The following is an 18,686-nucleotide window of genomic DNA, read 5'->3' as shown; positions in this document are numbered from 1 at the left end:
ACAGGTGTTGCTTGGCAGGCTAAAGGTGCTTAGCAGGATTGTTGCATAGGGGCTTGGTGAGCCCTATTAAAGGGTCTCCATTTTGAACTGTTTTAACTACACCCAAGTACTCTTTGTTTGTGGCATTGAATGTCTTCCAAAAAGAGTAGTGGGACTAACACCACAGGGAAGGGCACACCTATGTCATCAGTAGTTCCTGATGAACCTAGTCATATCCCTAGTGTTGTATCCCCTGAAAGACGAGGGGCTCCCGGGCAATCTAAGCCACTGCGCCTATCTGGTATTGTGCCTACAGTCAACGCTGTTGCTTCACCCTTTATCACAAAGGATGAACTGTCCTCAGCCCTAGCCAGGTTAGAGCACAAGAATGCCGGCATGATTGCCTCTATCCCGCAGTTTGGCAGGAAGCGTGACAGATCGCCCTCCCCGGAGTCTCCATGTATGGAGCAGGAATGGGTTGAGGATGAGTAAGAGCTTAAGGCTCAGGATTCGGTGGAGAGCCCGGCAGATGAGTCTGCTTCTGAGCAATCTGGACAAGAAGATATCCACTCGATGTCTGCCTCTTAGTCGCAGAGATTTTTGATCCTGACTGAAATGGTTCGTTCTGCCTTTAAGTTGCCTCTTGCAGGGGTGACTGAGCCCCCTGGTCCTCTTTGGGATCTTTGAGATCTTTTCAGGTCGCACAGACTTTCCCGCTACAATCCCTGTTGGAACAGGCGGTGTATGCTGATTGGGAACATCCTGACAGGACTTTTTTTCCTCCTAAAAGCCTTTATATATCACATGGATGAAAAGTTTGGTAAAAAATTGAACATGTCAGCTGTAGATGCAGCAGTCTCTTCCTTAAACAAGAACTCAACTTGTCCGGTAGATAATGCACAGGGCTTGAAAGACCCTGTTGACAAGAAATTGGAGTTGTTATTAAAGGCTTCCTTTACTTTCTAGCTAGTTCAGCCATTCAGCCAGCTGTTGCAGCAATTGGTATTTGCCAGTCCGTAAAGGGTCAAGTCAAATGGCCGGATTGGCCTAACCAGGAGGATGATCTGCCTGAAAGTATGACAGATATTCCTCGAGTGCTGTGTTTTGCTGTTGATGCTTTAAAGGATTCAATACAGCAGGTTTCTCATATGGCTCTCTTGTCTGTACATATACGCAGACGTTTGTGGCTTAATAACTGGTCAGCCGAGCTTCCTTGTAAAAAGTTATTGGCAGCTTTCCCGTTTTCATGGGGAACGTTTATTTATAGATCACTTGGACAAATATATCCAAAAGATTTCGGGAGGGACGAGTTCTCTACTTCCTGTGAAGAAAAGCACCCAACATCCCTTGTTTAAAAACCCAGGGACTGCTTCCTCAAATGTCTGTGTCAGGGCGGTTTTGCCGCCAACAGGGCGCTAGGGCCAGGGACAAGCCGCAAGAACAGGGCCAGAAAGAGCCCTGGGTCCAAAATGTTTCTAAACCCAGCACCAAGCCCTCCTAATGAGGGACCCCTCCAACTCTATCAGGTGGGGGGGAAGGCTGCTGCACGTTGCGGACATTTGGAAAACAACAATTTGGGACGAGAGGGTCACCTCATTTATATCTTGCGGTTATCAAGTTGGAGTTACGGGGTGGTGCCCCCTCAGAGATTTCTAAGATCCAGTGTTCCCTGGTGTGTGTGTATATATATATATATATATATATATATATATATATATATATATATATATATATATATATATTATAAAGGGATGGACCGAATGGGTTTTTTGGGGCCGAAAATGAAAAATACACTAGGCCGAAAACCGATACCGAAACAGCACCGATACCGAAAATGACTGTTTTTAAAAAATATTTTTATACAGGAGGTGGTCAGAGACTGGTGACATGGTACAGGAGGTGGTCAGAGACTGGCGACATGGTACAGGAGGTGGTCAGAGACTGGCGACATGGTACAGGAGGTGGTCAGAGACTGGCGACATGGTACAGGAGGTGGTCAGAGACTGGCGACATGGTACAGGAGGTGGTCAGAGACTGGCGACATGGTACAGGAGGTGGTCAGAGACTGGCGACATGGTACAGGAGGTGGTCAGAGACTGGCGACATGGTACAGGAGGTGGTCAGAGACTGGCGACATGGTACAGGAGGTGGTCAGAGACTGGCGACATGGTACAGGAGGTGGTCAGAGACTGGCGACATGGTACAGGAGGTGGTCAGAGACTGGCGACATGGTACAGGAGGTGGTCAGAGACTGGCGACATGGTACAGGAGGTGGTCAGAGACTGGCGACATGGTACAGGAGGTGGTCAGAGACTGGCGACATGGTACAGGAGGTGGTCAGAGACTGGCGACATGGTACAGGAGGTGGTCAGAGACTGGCGACATGGTACAGGAGGTGGTCAGAGACTGGCGACATGGTACAGGAGGTGGTCAGAGACTGCATGCATGGTACAGGAGGTGGTCAGAGACTGCATGCATGGTACAGGAGGTGGTCAGAGACTGCATGCATGGTACAGGAGGTGGTCAGAGACTGCATGCATGGTTCAGGAGGTGGTCAGAGACTGCATGCATGGTTCAGGAGGTGGTCAGAGACTGCATGCATGGTTCAGGAGGTGGTCAGAGACTGCATGCATGGTTCAGGAGGTGGTCAGAGACTGCATGCATGGTTCAGGAGGTGGTCAGAGACTGCATGCATGGTTCAGGAGGTGGTCAGAGACTGCATGCATGGTTCAGGAGGTGGTCAGAGACTGCATGCATGGTTCAGGAGGTGGTCAGAGACTGCATGCATGGTTCAGGAGGTGGTCAGAGACTGCATGCATGGTTCAGGAGGTGGTCAGAGACTGCATGCATGGTTCAGGAGGTGGTCAGAGACTGCATGCATGGTTCAGGAGGTGGTCAGAGACTGCATGCATGGTTCAGGAGGTGGTCAGAGACTGCATGCATGGTACAGGAGGTGGTCAGAGACTGGCGACATGGTACAGGAGGTGGTCAGAGACTGGCGACATGGTACAGGAGGTGGCCAGAGACTGGCGACATGGTACAGGAGGTGGCCAGAGACTGGCGACATGGTACAGGAGGTGGCCAGAGACTGGCGACATGGTACAGGAGGTGGCCAGAGACTGGCGACATGGTACAGGAGGTGGCCAGAGACTGGCGACATGGTACAGGAGGTGGCCAGAGACTGGCGACATGGTACAGGAGGTGGTCAGAGACTGGCGACATGGTACAGGAGGTGGTCAGAGACTGGCGACATGGTACAGGAGGTGGTCAGAGACTGGCGACATGGTACAGGAGGTGGTCAGAGACTGGCGACATGGTACAGGAGGTGGTCAGAGACTGGCGACATGGTACAGGAGGCGGTCAGAGACTGGCGACATGGTACAGGAGGCGGTCAGAGACTGGCGACATGGTACAGGAGGCGGTCAGAGACTGGCGACATGGTACAGGAGGCGGTCAGAGACTGGCGACATGGTACAGGAGGCGGTCAGAGACTGGCGACATGGTACAGGAGGCGGTCAGAGACTGGCGACATGGTACAGGAGGCGGTCAGAGACTGGCGACATGGTACAGGAGGCGGTCAGAGACTGGCGACATGGTACAGGAGGCGGTCAGAGACTGGCGACATGGTACAGGAGGCGGTCAGAGACTGGCGACATGGTACAGGAGGCGGTCAGAGACTGGCGACATGGTACAGGAGGCGGTCAGAGACTGGCGACATGGTACAGGAGGCGGTCAGAGACTGGCGACATGGTACAGGAGGCGGTCAGAGACTGGCGACATGGTACAGGAGGCGGTCAGAGACTGGCGACATGGTACAGGAGGCGGTCAGAGACTGGCGACATGGTACAGGAGGCGGTCAGAGACTGGCGACATGGTACAGGAGGCGGTCAGAGACTGGCGACATGGTACAGGAGGCGGTCAGAGACTGGCGACATGGTACAGGAGGCGGTCAGAGACTGGCGACATGGTACAGGAGGCGGTCAGAGACTGGCGACATGGTACAGGAGGCGGTCAGAGACTGGCGACATGGTACAGGAGGCGGTCAGAGACTGGCGACATGGTACAGGAGGCGGTCAGAGACAGGGGATATGGTACAGGAGATGGTCAGAGACAGGGGATATGGTACAGGAGATGGTCAGATTGGGGACACGGTACAGGAGATGGTCAGAGACTGGGGACGTGGTACAGGAGATGGTCAGAGACTGGGGACGTGGTACAGGAGATGGTCAGAGACAGAGGACGTGGTACAGGAGGCATCCCCCATTGCAGCCAGTGTGCCTGTGCCATTTTGCAGCCAGTGTGCCCCATTTTGCAGCCAGTGTGTCCCATTTTGCAGCCAGCCTGTGCAGGGAAGAGAGCCGCCTCCGCCGCCTGTTTGATCACAGTGTCGGGAACATCACAGCTTTCATTTCAATAGCTGTGTGTTCCCGGCCACGCGCCGTCACACGCAGCCCCTCCCCCTTGTCCGGGCACTTAGATAGACAGATCATTCGTCCAATCCTGCGGATGATCTGTCTATCTAAGTGCCTGGACAAGGGGGAGGGGCTGCGTGTGACGGCGCGCGGCCGGGAACACACAGCTATTGAAATGAAAGCTGTGATTTTCCCGGCGCTGTGATCAAACAGGCGGCTCTCCTGCGCTATGCACCCCCCATGATGGGCGTCACCAGGGGCGGGGGCAGAGCCCCGCCCAGGCCACGCCCCATTTTCGGCTCCATTATTGGCAGTTTTTCTCTTTCGGCAAATTGCCGAAAAGGGCATTTTCGGCCGATATGTTTAGGCGGCCGAAATTTCGGTGCATCACTAATATATATATATATAATATATTTATATTTATTTTGCAAATTTTTTTTATTTCCACAAAAATGGAGTTGACTTTTTAAGCATTTATGGGGAACTGTTTCAAATGCCTTTGCAAAATCCAGGTACACCATACATAGGCCTTCCTTTATGATGGCTGCTACTTCTTCATAGAATTGGCAAGAATGAGCTTTCATAAACCCCTGCTGATTACTACTACTAATGATATTGTTTTCATAGGCGAATTCTTGGATAATAGTCCATTATCAACCCCTCTAATAGTTTGCATACTATCAATGTTAGACTGACTGGTCTGTAGTTTTTAGGTACATACAGTATCTCACAAAAGTGAGTACACCCCTCATATTTTTGTAAATATGTTATTATATCTTTTCATGGGACAACACTGAAGAAATTACACGTTACTACAATGTAAAGTAGTGAGTGTACCGCTTGTATAACAGTGTAAATTTGCTGTCCCCTCAAAATAACTCAACACACAGCCATTAATGTCTAAACCGATGGGGAACAAAATTAAATACACCCCTAAGTCAACCCCTACCATCATGTTTATTTCTCCTGTGATTTATATAAAAATCACGCCGATAATGGCACAGAAAATGGGGTGGGGCCTGCTGGGCCACCCCTGGTGCCACCCATTGCAGGGGTGTCATTCTGGAGCGCCCGTCCCCTTACTCTCTCCTCCTCCCCTCGCCTCCCTCCTTGCCCATGCTGCAGGGGGCCCGTCACTTTCAGTATCGGTCATTTTCGGTTTCGGCATCCGGTGCATCTTTACTAGTAATGCATTATCTCTGGTAGGGGCATCATCAAATGACCCATGAAATTGTTATGCAGGACACTTAAGAAATGACGAGCCATTGATGAGTGAGCAGTTCCTTCTGGATAATTGAAGTCACCCAATATAATAACATTTTCCTGCCCTCGCTGCTGTTCCTAACTGTGATAGGACATCATACCTGTAGCCTGTAGCATATGTCCACTCTTAATTTCCCGTTTCTTTATTTTGGAGCTCCAGCCACACAGATTCCACCTCTTCCTTTGCTCCTTTTAGGGATGTCGTCCCTCACTATACAGGCACACCCCTTGGTGTTTTACCAAATATGAAATGGGTATAAATCTCTAACAGCATCAGACAGATTATTTTTTTTTTTTTTTAACTGGGGTAGGTAAAAGCTAGGACCTTACCAGATTTTGATTACTGTGTGTGTCCCTATTTTGTAAAACTTACCATGGTATGGATGGTGGGGATAATGGGGAAAATGTTGTATGTTTATATCTTGTCTGTGTGTAATCTAATGTTATTACTTTCTCAAAAGAATGGAAGATTACTTCATGATTTACTGTATGTTCTGACCAATGTATTCTGTAGTACTCTAAACATTTCTTATAAAAAAAAAAAACATTGAAAAAAAAATGTTGTAGAAAAAGTTGGGGATTTCAGATCGCTTCCTGTCCTGTGGTCCACAATACAGGAAGTGATGGCAATAAAAACACTTTTCAGTATTTTCAACTTCTGTCAAAAAACCAACTCTCTAACTCAAAATTTTCCTTATTTATGCTGCTGCTAAATGCAACTTTCCTTTCAGAGAAGCTAAGGGATTTTATATTTCTTCTCTGGACAAATTTCATTACTGCTAAAGGTATGTTTAAATTATTCCTAAAGTCAAAACCTGTCTTTTTTTTTTTTTTTTTTTTTGCCATCTATGTTTCCCAATAGACTCCACAGGATAGAGATCGCATTCCAATATGAAGAAAATCCATTCTGAGGCCCTAATTACCTGGGGGAGTTGGGGTTGGGTGATGTTTAAAAACAGTGGGTTGAGCTGTGGTTCTACTGCCCCCTGACTGCCAACATAAAGAATATGCAACCTCTCAGGGCAAATATTAAAGTGATTCTAAAGGAAAGAATTTTTTAATAACATGTTATACTTGCCTGCTCTGTGCAGTGGTTTTGCACAGAGCACCCCTGATCCTCTTCTTTTTGGGTCCCCTATTTGGCGGTCCTGGTTCCTGCCAAGTGCCCCCCAGTAGCAAGCCTCTTGCTAGGGGGGCACTCAAGCAGGCTTTCTCCTTAGCCATGCTCTGTGTCCATTAATGCACAGAGCATGACTCGGCCCTGCCCCTGCTCTTTCCTTATTGGCTGTGATGACAGCAAGCAGAGCCAATGGCTCCCACTGCTGTGTGAGCCAGTCAGGAGAGAGAGAGATCCAGGAGAGCTGCTGCTCTCATGCACACCGTTTGGATCCAGATGGGGCTCAGTTAAGTATAAGGGGGGCTGAAAGGTGGGGGGCTGCACCCAGAAGGTTTTTTACCTTAATGCATATGCATTAAAAGTAAAAAAAACTTGAGACTTTAGAACTACTTTAATTATTTTCATATTCAGTGGGCAGTACCAATACAAACGTGACCTATTCAAATAAATACACTGTGCCACAACCATCCCGGTAACCATGTGTAATGCATGTGTTTGTGGTGGATTGGTGCAGGCTTTTGAGGGTTAAAACAGGCGGTGAGAAGGTGACATATTGCTTCCCGGCCACCTGTCACCCTCCCTCTAAAAATTCTGTCCACTGTGGATAACTTTCCATAGGGGTGGCAAGACTGTTGTATGTGTGAATGAGGCCTAGAACAGTTTTCACAGAAATGAGTGTCCTCATTGGAAGATTTCCACTCTGTTCCTGTTCTGGTAGCAACTTAAAGTGTTTGCAAAGGAAAAATATTTTTTACCTTAATGCATTTCCTGCATTAAGGTAAATAAACTTTGTCACTTGCTGTGACTCCCCTCCCCAAAACACTTACGATCCAGCGTTATGCCCGGCTGTCAGTCTTCTCTCCCATCTCCCTGCTCTCATTACACTACACTGAGTGCTGCTGTCAGTCAAAAGCTGTGAGCAGGGGGCAGGGCTGAGTTGCATGGACACACACAGCCTAGCCCGAGATGGCTTGCTATGGGGGCAAACACAGAAGAGGAAGAGCCATGATGACGCCAGAACAGGATCCTGTATCAGCAACTTTTTTTTTCAATATATGAAAAATTGATCAAAGAAAATGTTAATAAATAGCAGTGCTCCTGAAACATTACTTGAGCAGTTCTGATGTTTGTGAGGATAGCCGTGGCAGTAATAGACTGAGTTGTGTGATAATATGCATTTCACTCTGGTTTTATGCTGGTTGGTCTCGCTGCATGAAATTCTAGTACTTTATTCATCATTGGAAAAAATAACCAGCAATTTGAAGTGAATTACAGATAAAGTTCAACATTAAGAAAAACTATTTTTGGGCATTTTGGTCAAATGAGGTCCATGTCTCTTGTACATGCTGTCTTTGTTTTTCTGCCTCTGTCATTTTGTTTTGCTATAGAGTATGTACTGTATATAATTGTATTATAGCATCTCTGATATCCACCTATCCAAGTCGTCTAGATCAGAGTATGTGTAGAAGTATTATTAAAACTAAAACTGAATAGCCAAATATTTGTAGAGAGAGTGTACAGTACAGGTTTAGGTAGGGATGCACCAATACCATGTATTTGCACGAGTACTCATACTTGTGAAAATGCTCCTGATTAACGAATACTTCGTGGTGCAATTTGCGTCAATACAAAATGAATGGGCACAAGTCGCACTGCAAAGAATTGCATGCAATTTGAACAGGAATGCAGTGTGTTTCCTGTCTGAACCTCATGCAGTTTCCCCCACTGCTCCTGTATGTCTGCAAACCCAGTAAGGAAAATGAAGTGCCATGTAGTGCAGCAATAGGCAGCTTCTTAAAAAGTTATGTAGCGCCGGTACTCCTGAAGAGTATGCGCTATGTGTGTAAATTTTTGTTTTTTCCCAAGACTTTAGTTGAGTCCTGGGGTTAATTTCTCTAAATTGTGGTTTTGGCATCAGTTTGGCTGGGCTGTACTAATGTTCTGCCTGGTCAAAGGTGTAGGTAGCACCTTTGACAGGCATTGGGACGCAGTTTGGTTGGACGCATTGGGTACCAATCTCTCGGAGCCAATCAGTGAGTGTGTTGTCTCGCTGTGTATTCCGGGAGAGGGTACTGAAGGTCCTGAGGTCACGTGGTTCTGGGTCCTGGTCCTCCTGATCAGCCCCCAGAGGCCCTCATGGCCTGGGATGCAGATCCATCCATTTCCGAGTCTCAGAACTGGCTAGTCCGAGGCACAGTAACTGAAAGGAGAATTCTAAATGGTGCCGTCTCGGGTTTTGGAGAGGCCCAGCAACTCGTCATGCAACCAGGGGAGGACTCTTCGGAAGAGGGCCACGCACGAGGCTGGCTGCTTGGTAAGAGCCTGGATGCTGAGCTGTATGGACACTAATTGAATCCACATTTCTTACGGTATCGCCGGACCAGCTGCAAGAAAATGGTACTGTATGAAAGTTCCTATTTTCATCCTTTCGGTTACATCTAAGTTCCTGTGAGAGACTTTCTGTGTTCATCTAAAGTTTGCAAGCAAGTCTTTGGCAGAGACTTTGCTAAGTTTGAGTCATTTGTCGGCTGCTAAATCCCTAAACCAGGATTTATCCGACAGTGGAAATATCCAGTTGCGAGTGGCTATTCCCTGGATTACCTAGAGAGAGACATTTATTAAGTGTCAGCAGTTTCCAAAGTGCCTGAGCTTCCTACCTATACCCTCTATTCCCAACTGAGAGACTGAGATTCTGTTCAACGTTCTAAGCAAATAAAAATTCCTAAAGGAATTCAAGTTATTGGGCTATCAACCTCGGGAACCCCAAGACAAGAATGATGAATTACAAGGCGGAGGAGGTAAACGGTAAACCCAAGAAAACCAGCCGCTCCTTTCGGGGGTCAGTGCTACAGTTATAACATCTCACAAAGTAAATATCTAGTCAAATCCATATCTACAGTATCCTCATCCCGCTGATGAAAGCCAACCACTGTCGCTGGAGGTGCTCACAGGGCCGGAGGAGATGTCCGGCGACATTACTTCCACCTTATACCCATAGGAGTCCTGGAACTTCTCCAGCCCTGTGAGCACCTCCAGCAGCCATGGTTTGCCATCATTGGTGGGACGGGACACTGAAGATATGGATTTGACTAGATATTTACTTTGTGAGTTGTTATAACATTCTAATAAACTGCCTATTACTGTACTACATGGCGCTTTGCTATCTTTCCAGGGTTCATACCCACAGGAGCGGTGGGGGAAATCGCATGCGATTTGGACAAGAATCGTACTGCATTCCTGTTCAAATTGCATGCAAATCTTTTTAGTGCAATTTGCATCTATTCATTTTGTATGGACCCAAATTGCAATGCAAAATATCGGTACCAGGTATTGGTGAGTACTTGACCGAAAGTATCGGTACTCACCGATAATAAACTGGCATTGGTGCATCCCTAGGTTAAAGTGTATCTAAACTCAAGAACCAAAAAAGTTAAAACTGCAGAATACCTCCCATTCCCATGACCATAACATAGGAGGAGGTTTTCTGTAATTCACAGAGAGACCGGGGGCAGAACGGGTATCTACATATATGATCTGAATTACTAAGGGTTAAGTCCAAGGAGGTGCATGACATTCTTTTATTTACAGTTTTTTTTTTCACTGAGAGCTGGGAGTACAACTATAACTTCAGGAAACTTTTTGTCAAATCAGCAGGCACTGCAAAATCAGCGTTGCACCGATTTGAACAATTCCATTGCTGACAATGGGGGGCGACTTGTCATGTGATTTTTGGACCTGTCAAATCCCACTACAAGTCGCACCGGTGTGAACAGGGCCTCACTGTACTTGCTGGACTTCCTGGTCTTAGATCCTGCAGCTGCAGAGCTGTATGCAGTCGCTCTGCCCGTCCCTCCCCTCTTTCTGTCCAATTACAGAGCATTGTATTACATGAAACAATGCACAAAATACAAAGCCTTCTGTGAATGGGCGGGCAGAGTTGTGGCTGTAGGAGAAGGCAGCGTGTCTCCTGTCAGAGCAGCAGCACTCAGTAAACATTTCAGTTGGAAATTAAAGCAATAAGGCCACAGGGTGGCATGCGCCTCATTGGATATGACCCATAGTGAGATAGCAGAAAGTGGCTGAATTTCTAGAATTGAGCTTAAAAACCCAAAAAGGGAGCAAATAGAAGAAATGTTAATTGCTAGGCTTTACGTACACTTTATCGTTCGTCACCTCTGAGTCCAAGTCCAAAGTTCACATACAGATAGCAGATAAGAGTATGCAAATACACAATTATCAGCATTCATGATTCTATGAATCATGCCTATTGACAAAGACACAATGTTGAAACACATCTAGGGGAGACCACGCGGCTTGCTGCATTGGAGAAGTGTTCAGAGTCTCTCCCGGGAACCACCACAAACGACCTGCTCTTCTTTGAGGTGGTGAGATCATTGGAACTGCTATCACCAGTGATGTACTATTTACCTGAATATTGTTTTAATTTCAAGTTTGTGTAAGTGCAATAGCTTAAGGGTCGGGTGTTTTGGAACAATAAAGTTTGCAGTTTCACACTATGAGGATTCCTTTCCATTCATATGCTTGAGTTGAATAAGAGGAGTTCGGGTGTGTGTGGTCTGGAGTTGTGTAGGATCAGGATGCCAGTTATCTGACGAGTTGACCGTTACTGAACTGCCACGCTGATGTCCTGTAGTTGCTGGATTTATTCATTAAGGTGATTTGATCATTAGGAGTCCGGTGAGTGCAATTTCTGTAGGGAGTGGAATCACAAGTTGTGGTGACTCTGCAACATCTCTTCAAGTTGATATGAACTGTTTTACTAATATGAGAAATTACCCCGCACCTGGACTGTGCCATATTTTATCATTTTAAAAATTATATTTTTACATGCAGTCTTGACTTTTTAATTTTAATTTATTTACGGGGGGGGGGGGGGGGGCAACATCGTGGGCGCCCTGGACAGGTAAGTGGCCTTATTAAAAGTTAGCAGCTACAGTGTTTGTAGCTGCTGACTTTTAAAACTGGAACTTTTTTGCCGCCTTTTGAATTTTTCATGATTCTTTAATGGCGGCTTATCTGTTTGATCTCTTTGCTACTGTCATGCAGGGAAGGCTGCACACACACTAATTTCACTATGATTAGCTTGGAAAGAGAGGTGGTGTAGTACAGATGATAGGGGTTCTACTATCCAGCTGTGTGTTTATAGATTAAATATGAAATATCAGTGATGTTTTGTAGCAGCCAATCAGACTGAGGCTCTGTTCACACTTGTACAACTCCAAAGTTGCATTGACTTTGGGGTGCAACTTTGACACAACTTTGGATGGGTGCAACTTGGATACGACTTTGGCTGATCAGTGATAATGGACAACTGTTGCATTGAAAACATTCAAACAAACTTGCATGCAACTTTTTAACATTGCCTATGTCTATGGCCCTCAAGTTGCATGAAAGTTGGACCAAAGTAGTGAATGAACTACTTTTGAAGCTGCTGCAACTTTAAGTTGCACATATATGAATGGTTATCATTGTGAAAACTTGAGGAACAACTTGTCATGCGACTTTGATGTCCAAAGTTGCATGACAAGTCGCACAAGTGCGAATGGAGCCTGATGGCAGATAATTGTACTCAGTCACCTGCCATTGTTAGGCACCTGATGTTTAGTATAGTTATAATCTAGTCTTAGATTTGTCCAGTTTAGTTGTGGAGTGTCTTGCAGGCAGGGGCATTCTGTAGAATCTCCAGAACGTAGGGCTGAACACACAGGCTGAAAATCGTCTGGTTCTGGCTGACTTTTGGTCTGTTCTACAGAAGCTGGTCTAATGACTGGCTTATGTTGAATGGGAATGCTGGAGAACCAGCGATCGATCAGCGCTTGCAGTCAGTTCTGGCAGTTGTGATCTGTGCATTCTGATGGTGGGGAGACCCCTGTCAGAATACAATGTCTCAGCAGGAGAGATCGCTGTTTCAATATTGCTTGTGTTGACACAGCGACCTGTCAGTTTTTTTTTTTATTTCTCTTCAACCTGCTGGTTGAAGGGAAAAAACCTGAAGGTGTGTACCCATCTTTAGCATGTCAAATGAAATGGAGATGCTTGTCTAGCTTTCAAAGAGCTTTGAGGACTGGGTGGAGCTGGCAGTTGTGTGGGGGGGATATTTAACCTTTCAGCAGCTTACAGCTTTTATGCAGATGAGGGGCAAACTGAAGAGATGAAGTCATTGTTATGGGTTCTCCATAGCAACAAGTGAATAGCTCCGGTCTTCCTGTACTAACTGCCAAATTCAGATGTTTAAAAACAAACCGTTTAGCCTGAGTCCTAGCTCAGTAATAAACACTGGAAAGTGAAGTGCTGTTATGATGTGGTCCTGGTGTGAAGTTTTGTCCTGGAAGATGGTAAGTAACTTTTCCTGCTACAGAATGTTACACAAAACAGATGACCTGTCACTTTGTACTAGTAATTGTATACTTTATTTTTCTACCGTCTGCAAGATTACATTGCAAGTTTTAGTTGCTGTTATTATCTGCTGTTATTATCTGGAGTGGCACAACATTACAGATAGTGTCGTTGTGTAACAGTTTTGTGTTTAGTGCTGGATTTAGGTGAGAATAGACAGTGGGGGAGTAGAAGCATAGCAGGGGCTTCATGTATGCTGTGTGTACAGGTGAATAGTTATGCTGGTCACGGTGTTATTTATGGCACTTGAGAGGGTATAGATTATTATGGGATTATTGCCTGAGAAGGAAAAACAAAATCCTGTTTACAAGCAGATGAGGAGAAGTAATGTGATCCACTGCTTACACAAAGTTGCCTATACACTAAGAGATGTTATTTCTGTGTGTTGGCAATGCAGGGGATTTGTGATACAGTCTAATGTTACCGTTCCTGTGGAATCTTTGTGTAAAGAACAGCAGAGGGATATAATGTAACATATGGCTCTTTATTAATGGTATTAATTGCTCAGGGCTGTACAAGGCTAAGCATATGAGACATTTGGAAAATAATAGGTTTTGTTTACTTTCTAAAGTAGTACACACAATGAAATTATCGGCCGATGATCGTCCATTTTTTTTTTTTTTTTTTTGCTTGCATGCTAGTCTCTATCGAAAACAAAACACAAAAATTCTCGTATGATAGAACAAAAATTCAGTAATTCATGTAATGTATTTATATTGTATTTTCGGATTAAAACTGTACTGATTAAACGAAAATTTAACAACCTGGTATAGTACGAGAAAAATGTTCGTGTTTGCCCCTTCGGAAAATTTGAGGCGAAAGCTGTGTACTAACAATCGTTTTATCGTTTTATTGTATGATCGCATCAAAAGTTTTGTATGATATTCTGATCGTGTGTACGGGCTTAAGTGAAACCTTACATGTACGGGTAACATGCTTGAGCATGACCTACTGTAGTTCTGCACATTTTAACACTCATTTATTATTTATGTTCTAACTGATTTGCTGGTAACCGCAAATAATTAGGTCCACATGGTAAGGTAGCACACAAAATAATGCGAAAACTGCCGTTTTATGGAACTTATCCCCTTTTGTGGCATTTCTTGTTTACAAATTTAAATCAGTATTTTTTGGTAGAAAAGTACTTGGAACCCCCAAACATTTATACAATTTTTTTTTTTTTTTTTTTAGCAGAGACCCTAGGGAATAAAATGGCGATCGTTGCAATTTTTTATGTCACACGGTATTTGCGCAGCAGTTTTTTAAACCATAAATACATTTTATTGAGTTTTAAGAAACCCACAATATATACTCCAGTCTTTTGTATAATGTGAAAAATGATGTTACACCGGGTAAATCGATATCTAACATGTCACGCTTTAAAATTGTGCATGCTCGTGGAATGGCGACACATTGCGGCATCTCCATAGGCAACATTTTAAACGCCTTTACTGATTACCTGTTTAGACTTACAGAGGAGGTCATATGCTTGCATGAATTATGTATGCGTTCGCGTCTGCACATGAGCATGGAGGGATGGGGGTACTTTTACATTTTATTTATTTATTTTTTATTTTACTTTTTACACTATCCATGAAATATATATTATTTTTTTTTATCACTTTTATTCCTATTTCAAGGAATGTAAGCAGCCCTTGTAATAGAAATAAGGATGAGGGGTCCTCTTTATGGAGAGATCTGGGGTCAAAAATACATCAAATCTCTTCTTTACCTTTAAAAGCGAAAAATAAGAAAAGGGTCTTAAATAATTTCCTTTAAAAAAAAAAATGATTTACTTCCTGCCTAGACCGGAAGTTGCATCATGACGTCACTCCAGTCCTCCAAGGCCATAAGTTGATCAAAGAGTATCTACTCCTTGATTGCCTATGGGAGCAGACGACCACGGCGTCTAATTGTTTCTCAGGCGAACCAGCGGAAACTGCAAGCCTGAGAACCACCGCCGAGCTCATGAGCCGCTCGGTATGCTTTCATGGAAAAAGCTGGCTGCAAATAAAGTCAGCCATAATCCCGGTAAACCATTTGCAAACCGCAACGTGTGTATATATATATATATATATATGTATTGGTGTCGGCACGTGGTTAAAATTATGTTTTTTTTTTTACTGATCTGATTGGTTGTTATAAGTTGTACTTTGTGTATTATGCATACAGTTTATACAAACATATCTATACCATTCGGTGGATTGAACAATTCCATAAAGTTTTTAGTAGCAATGAAAAATGTAGTTATCAGCGTTGTCCTAGCTGCCAAATGACACATCACCAAACTGTGGAAATACATTCTCATCGTACTTACTAGACATTATTAGGGTGGTCCAATCACATTATACATACGAATTACTGTTAACCACTAATTGGTACGCATATCTTAAAATGTTCCGTAAATGGGAGCCCTGGTCTCACTGATGTAGCCAACATATCAAACAATAATGTCACAACTGCAAATATCAAAATGTTGTTTTTCTTTTTCTCTTCTTTCACCAAGGTTTATTGCACGCCTGTATTGCATGATTGTTGGAATTAATAGTAGCTCTGTATATATGGCGTGTGACATAATGTAAGCCTATGCTACCTACTATGGGTGGCCCTCAGTATGTTGGAATCTTTGAGGACTTCAACCTTGGCACTGACAATCGGTCCTGTACACGTTTTCTTTGTATCTCCTGGCTGTATTACTTGTATTCAATTGTTAACTGCATTTCTTTTCAATATTTCTTTATTGCATTATCAAAATGGTATTTGGGCAGAAGAGGATGAGGTTTCCTTTGTGTTACAGTAATCTCTTTCATGATTGTGACTGTATTTGACATTATGCAATTAATTCAGTGCTGTGCATACAGATCGGATGAGCAAGTAATGTCTATTGGTGTCTTTTATTTGTAGACCTCATGTCAAACCAAACCAGATATGTATAGACAGGTGCTCTGGAGAAAATGAGGCAGATATGTTTTTAGCCCATGGATACATGTGTGTTAATTTTTAATGGGTCCTCGACATGTGTCCATGGCTAAAAAAAAAAAGTACCTAACACATGATTCGATGTGCCATAGACAATGTGCATTCATTTTGAATGGCTCATGAGTATCACATGGCTTCCAAGCAATGATGGCCATTGGCCATTATTTTTACATGGAGCTCTCTTACAGTGCCTTGAAAAAGTATTCACACCCCTTGAAATTTTCCACATTTCGTCATGTTACAACCAAAAACATAAATGTATTTTATTGGGATTTTATGTGATATACCAATGCAAAGTAGAACATAATTGTGAAGTAAAAGCAAAATGATACATGGTTTTCATTTTTTTTTTTTTTTTTTTAAAACAGAAAAGTGTGGCGTGCATTTGTATTCAGCCCCTTTACTCTAAAACCCGTAACTAAAATCTGTTGGAACCAATTGCCTTCAGAAGTCACCTAATTAGTAAATGGAGTCCACCTGTGTATAATTTAATCGCATTATAAATACAGCTGTTCTGTGAAGCCCTTTAGAGGTTTGTTAGAGAACTTTAGTGAATAAACGGCATCATGCAGGCCAAGGAAAACACCAGACAAGTCAGAGATAAAGTTGTGGAGAAGTTTAAAGCAGGATTAAGTGTTAAAATATCCCAAGCTTTGAACATCCCACAAAGCACTGTTCAATCCATCATCCTAAAATGGAAAGAGTATGGCACAACTGCAAACCTATTAAGACATGACCGCCCACCTAAACTGACAGGCCGGGCAAGGAGAACATTAATCAGAGAAGCAGCCAAGAGGGCCATGGTAACTCTGGAGATGCTGCAGAGCTCCACAGCTCAGGTGGGAGAATCTGTCCCCAGGACAACTATTGGTCGTGCACTCCACAAATCTGGCCTTGATGGAAGAGTGGCAAGAAGAAAGCCATTGCTTAAAGCCACAAGAAGTCCAGTTTGCAAGAAGCCATATGTGTGACACAGAAAACTTGTGGAAGAAGGTGCTCTGGGCAGACGAGACCAAAATTGAACTTTTTGGCCTAAAAGCAAAACGCTATTTGTGGTGGAAAACTAACACTGCACATCACCTTGAACACATCATCTCTCCCGTGAAACATTGTGGTGGCAGCATCATGTTGCGGGGATGCTTTTCTTCAGCAGAGACAGGGAAGCTGGTCACGATTGATGGGAAGATGGGTGGAGACAAATACAGGGCAATCTTAGAAGATAACCTTCCAGCAGGACAACGACCCTAAGCATACAGCCAGAGCTGCCATGGAATGGTTTAGAACTTCAGATCACAGCATATTCATGTGTTAGAATGGCCCAATCAATCCAGACCTAAATCCAATTAATCTGTGGCAAGACCAGAAAATTGCTGTTCACAGATGCTCCATCCAATCTGACAGAGCTTGAGCTATTTTGCAAAGAACGTTTACTCTCTAGATATGCAAAACTGGTAGAAACACCCCCAAAAAGACTTTCAGCTGTAATTGCAGCAAAAGGTGGTTCTACAAAGTATTGACTCAGAGGTGCTGAACACAAATGCACCCCACACTTTTCAGATATTTTATTTGCAAAAAAAAAATTGGAAACCATTTATAATGTTCCTTCCACTTCACAATTATGTGCCACTTTGTGTTGGTCTATCACATAAAATCCCAATAAAGTACATTTACGTTTTTGGTTGCAACATGACAAAATTTGAAACATTTCAAGGGTTATGAATACTTTTTTTAAGGCACTGTATGTGCCTTTGGGATTTTCTTGTTTGGCCTCTTAATTTTGCCCTGAGGAAATACTTTACATAAGGGGTAATCATATGGAATGCACAGAACATAATTTGGAGCATATTGTTTTTTATTCCCTGTGACAAAACAGACATATCGGCTGCCAAGTGCCCAAATCTGGCCATACACCAGTAGAATTTTGTTTCAAAAAGTAAATTTTTTAAATGTTCATTGGATTTTTTTAATGGGTAGTGGGATCAAATCAATGATCATATTTGACCTTAGTGATGAGAAAATTCAAAGATACAGGATGAAAAATGTTTTCTTGTTTCTTATCTGAACAAACAAAATTCTAATCGTGAATTTGATTTTCGTTCAGAAAAATTTGCTAGGTACAAAAGAGACCTGTTTAGTCACCTGCAGTCCAAGCCAATTCTGATATTTCTCTCATACATGTAAAAATCTGCAATTTTTGATAGAATATTACATGGAACCCCCAAACCTTTTAGATTTCTTTTTTAGGCAGGGGCCCTGGAAAATAAAATGATTGTTGCAATTTTTCATACTACACAATGTTTGCGCAGCTCAGAGGCGTAACTAGAACCTTCAGGGCCACGGTGAAGCAAACAACAAATAGGATGAAATAACAGAAAAAGTCAATGCGCATAACTATTTACCCCCCCCCCCCCCCCCCCAAAGTCAATACTTTGTAAAGCCACCTTTTGCTGTTATCACAGCTCCAAGTCGCTTTGGATAAGTCTCTATGAGCTTGCCACATCTTACCACTGGGATTTATG

General features: G+C 43.8%; 1 protein-coding gene across 5 annotated transcripts in view; it reads left to right on the top strand.

Annotated features, from left to right (window-relative positions):
• The window catches only part of TBCEL (tubulin folding cofactor E like), a 112,511-nt gene that overhangs the window by 22,968 nt on the left and 70,857 nt on the right, over positions 1–18,686 (top strand). The window contains exon 1 of one of the 5 annotated variants that reach the window (XM_077457364.1): positions 11,020–11,153. The exons of 1 other annotated variant lie outside the window; for it this stretch is intronic. Coding sequence is in view for 1 of the 4 variants with exons in the window: in XM_077457363.1 (XP_077313489.1) it covers positions 13,089–13,127 (39 nt within the window). In the remaining 3 variants the exon portion in view is untranslated. Of the gene's footprint in view, positions 1–11,019; positions 11,228–12,957; positions 13,128–18,686 lie in introns of those variants that run through there. 3 more of the 5 variants (XM_077457365.1, XM_077457366.1, XM_077457363.1) reach the window with 3 other exon arrangements.

This window comes from Lithobates pipiens, unplaced genomic scaffold (genome assembly GCF_037356315.1).
Source record: "Lithobates pipiens isolate NorthernLeopardFrog02 unplaced genomic scaffold, aLitPip1_a1.2 Scaffold_27, whole genome shotgun sequence".
Classification (NCBI taxonomy): Eukaryota; Metazoa; Chordata; class Amphibia; order Anura; family Ranidae; genus Lithobates; species Lithobates pipiens.
This window is presented reverse-complemented; position numbering and strand designations above follow the sequence as displayed.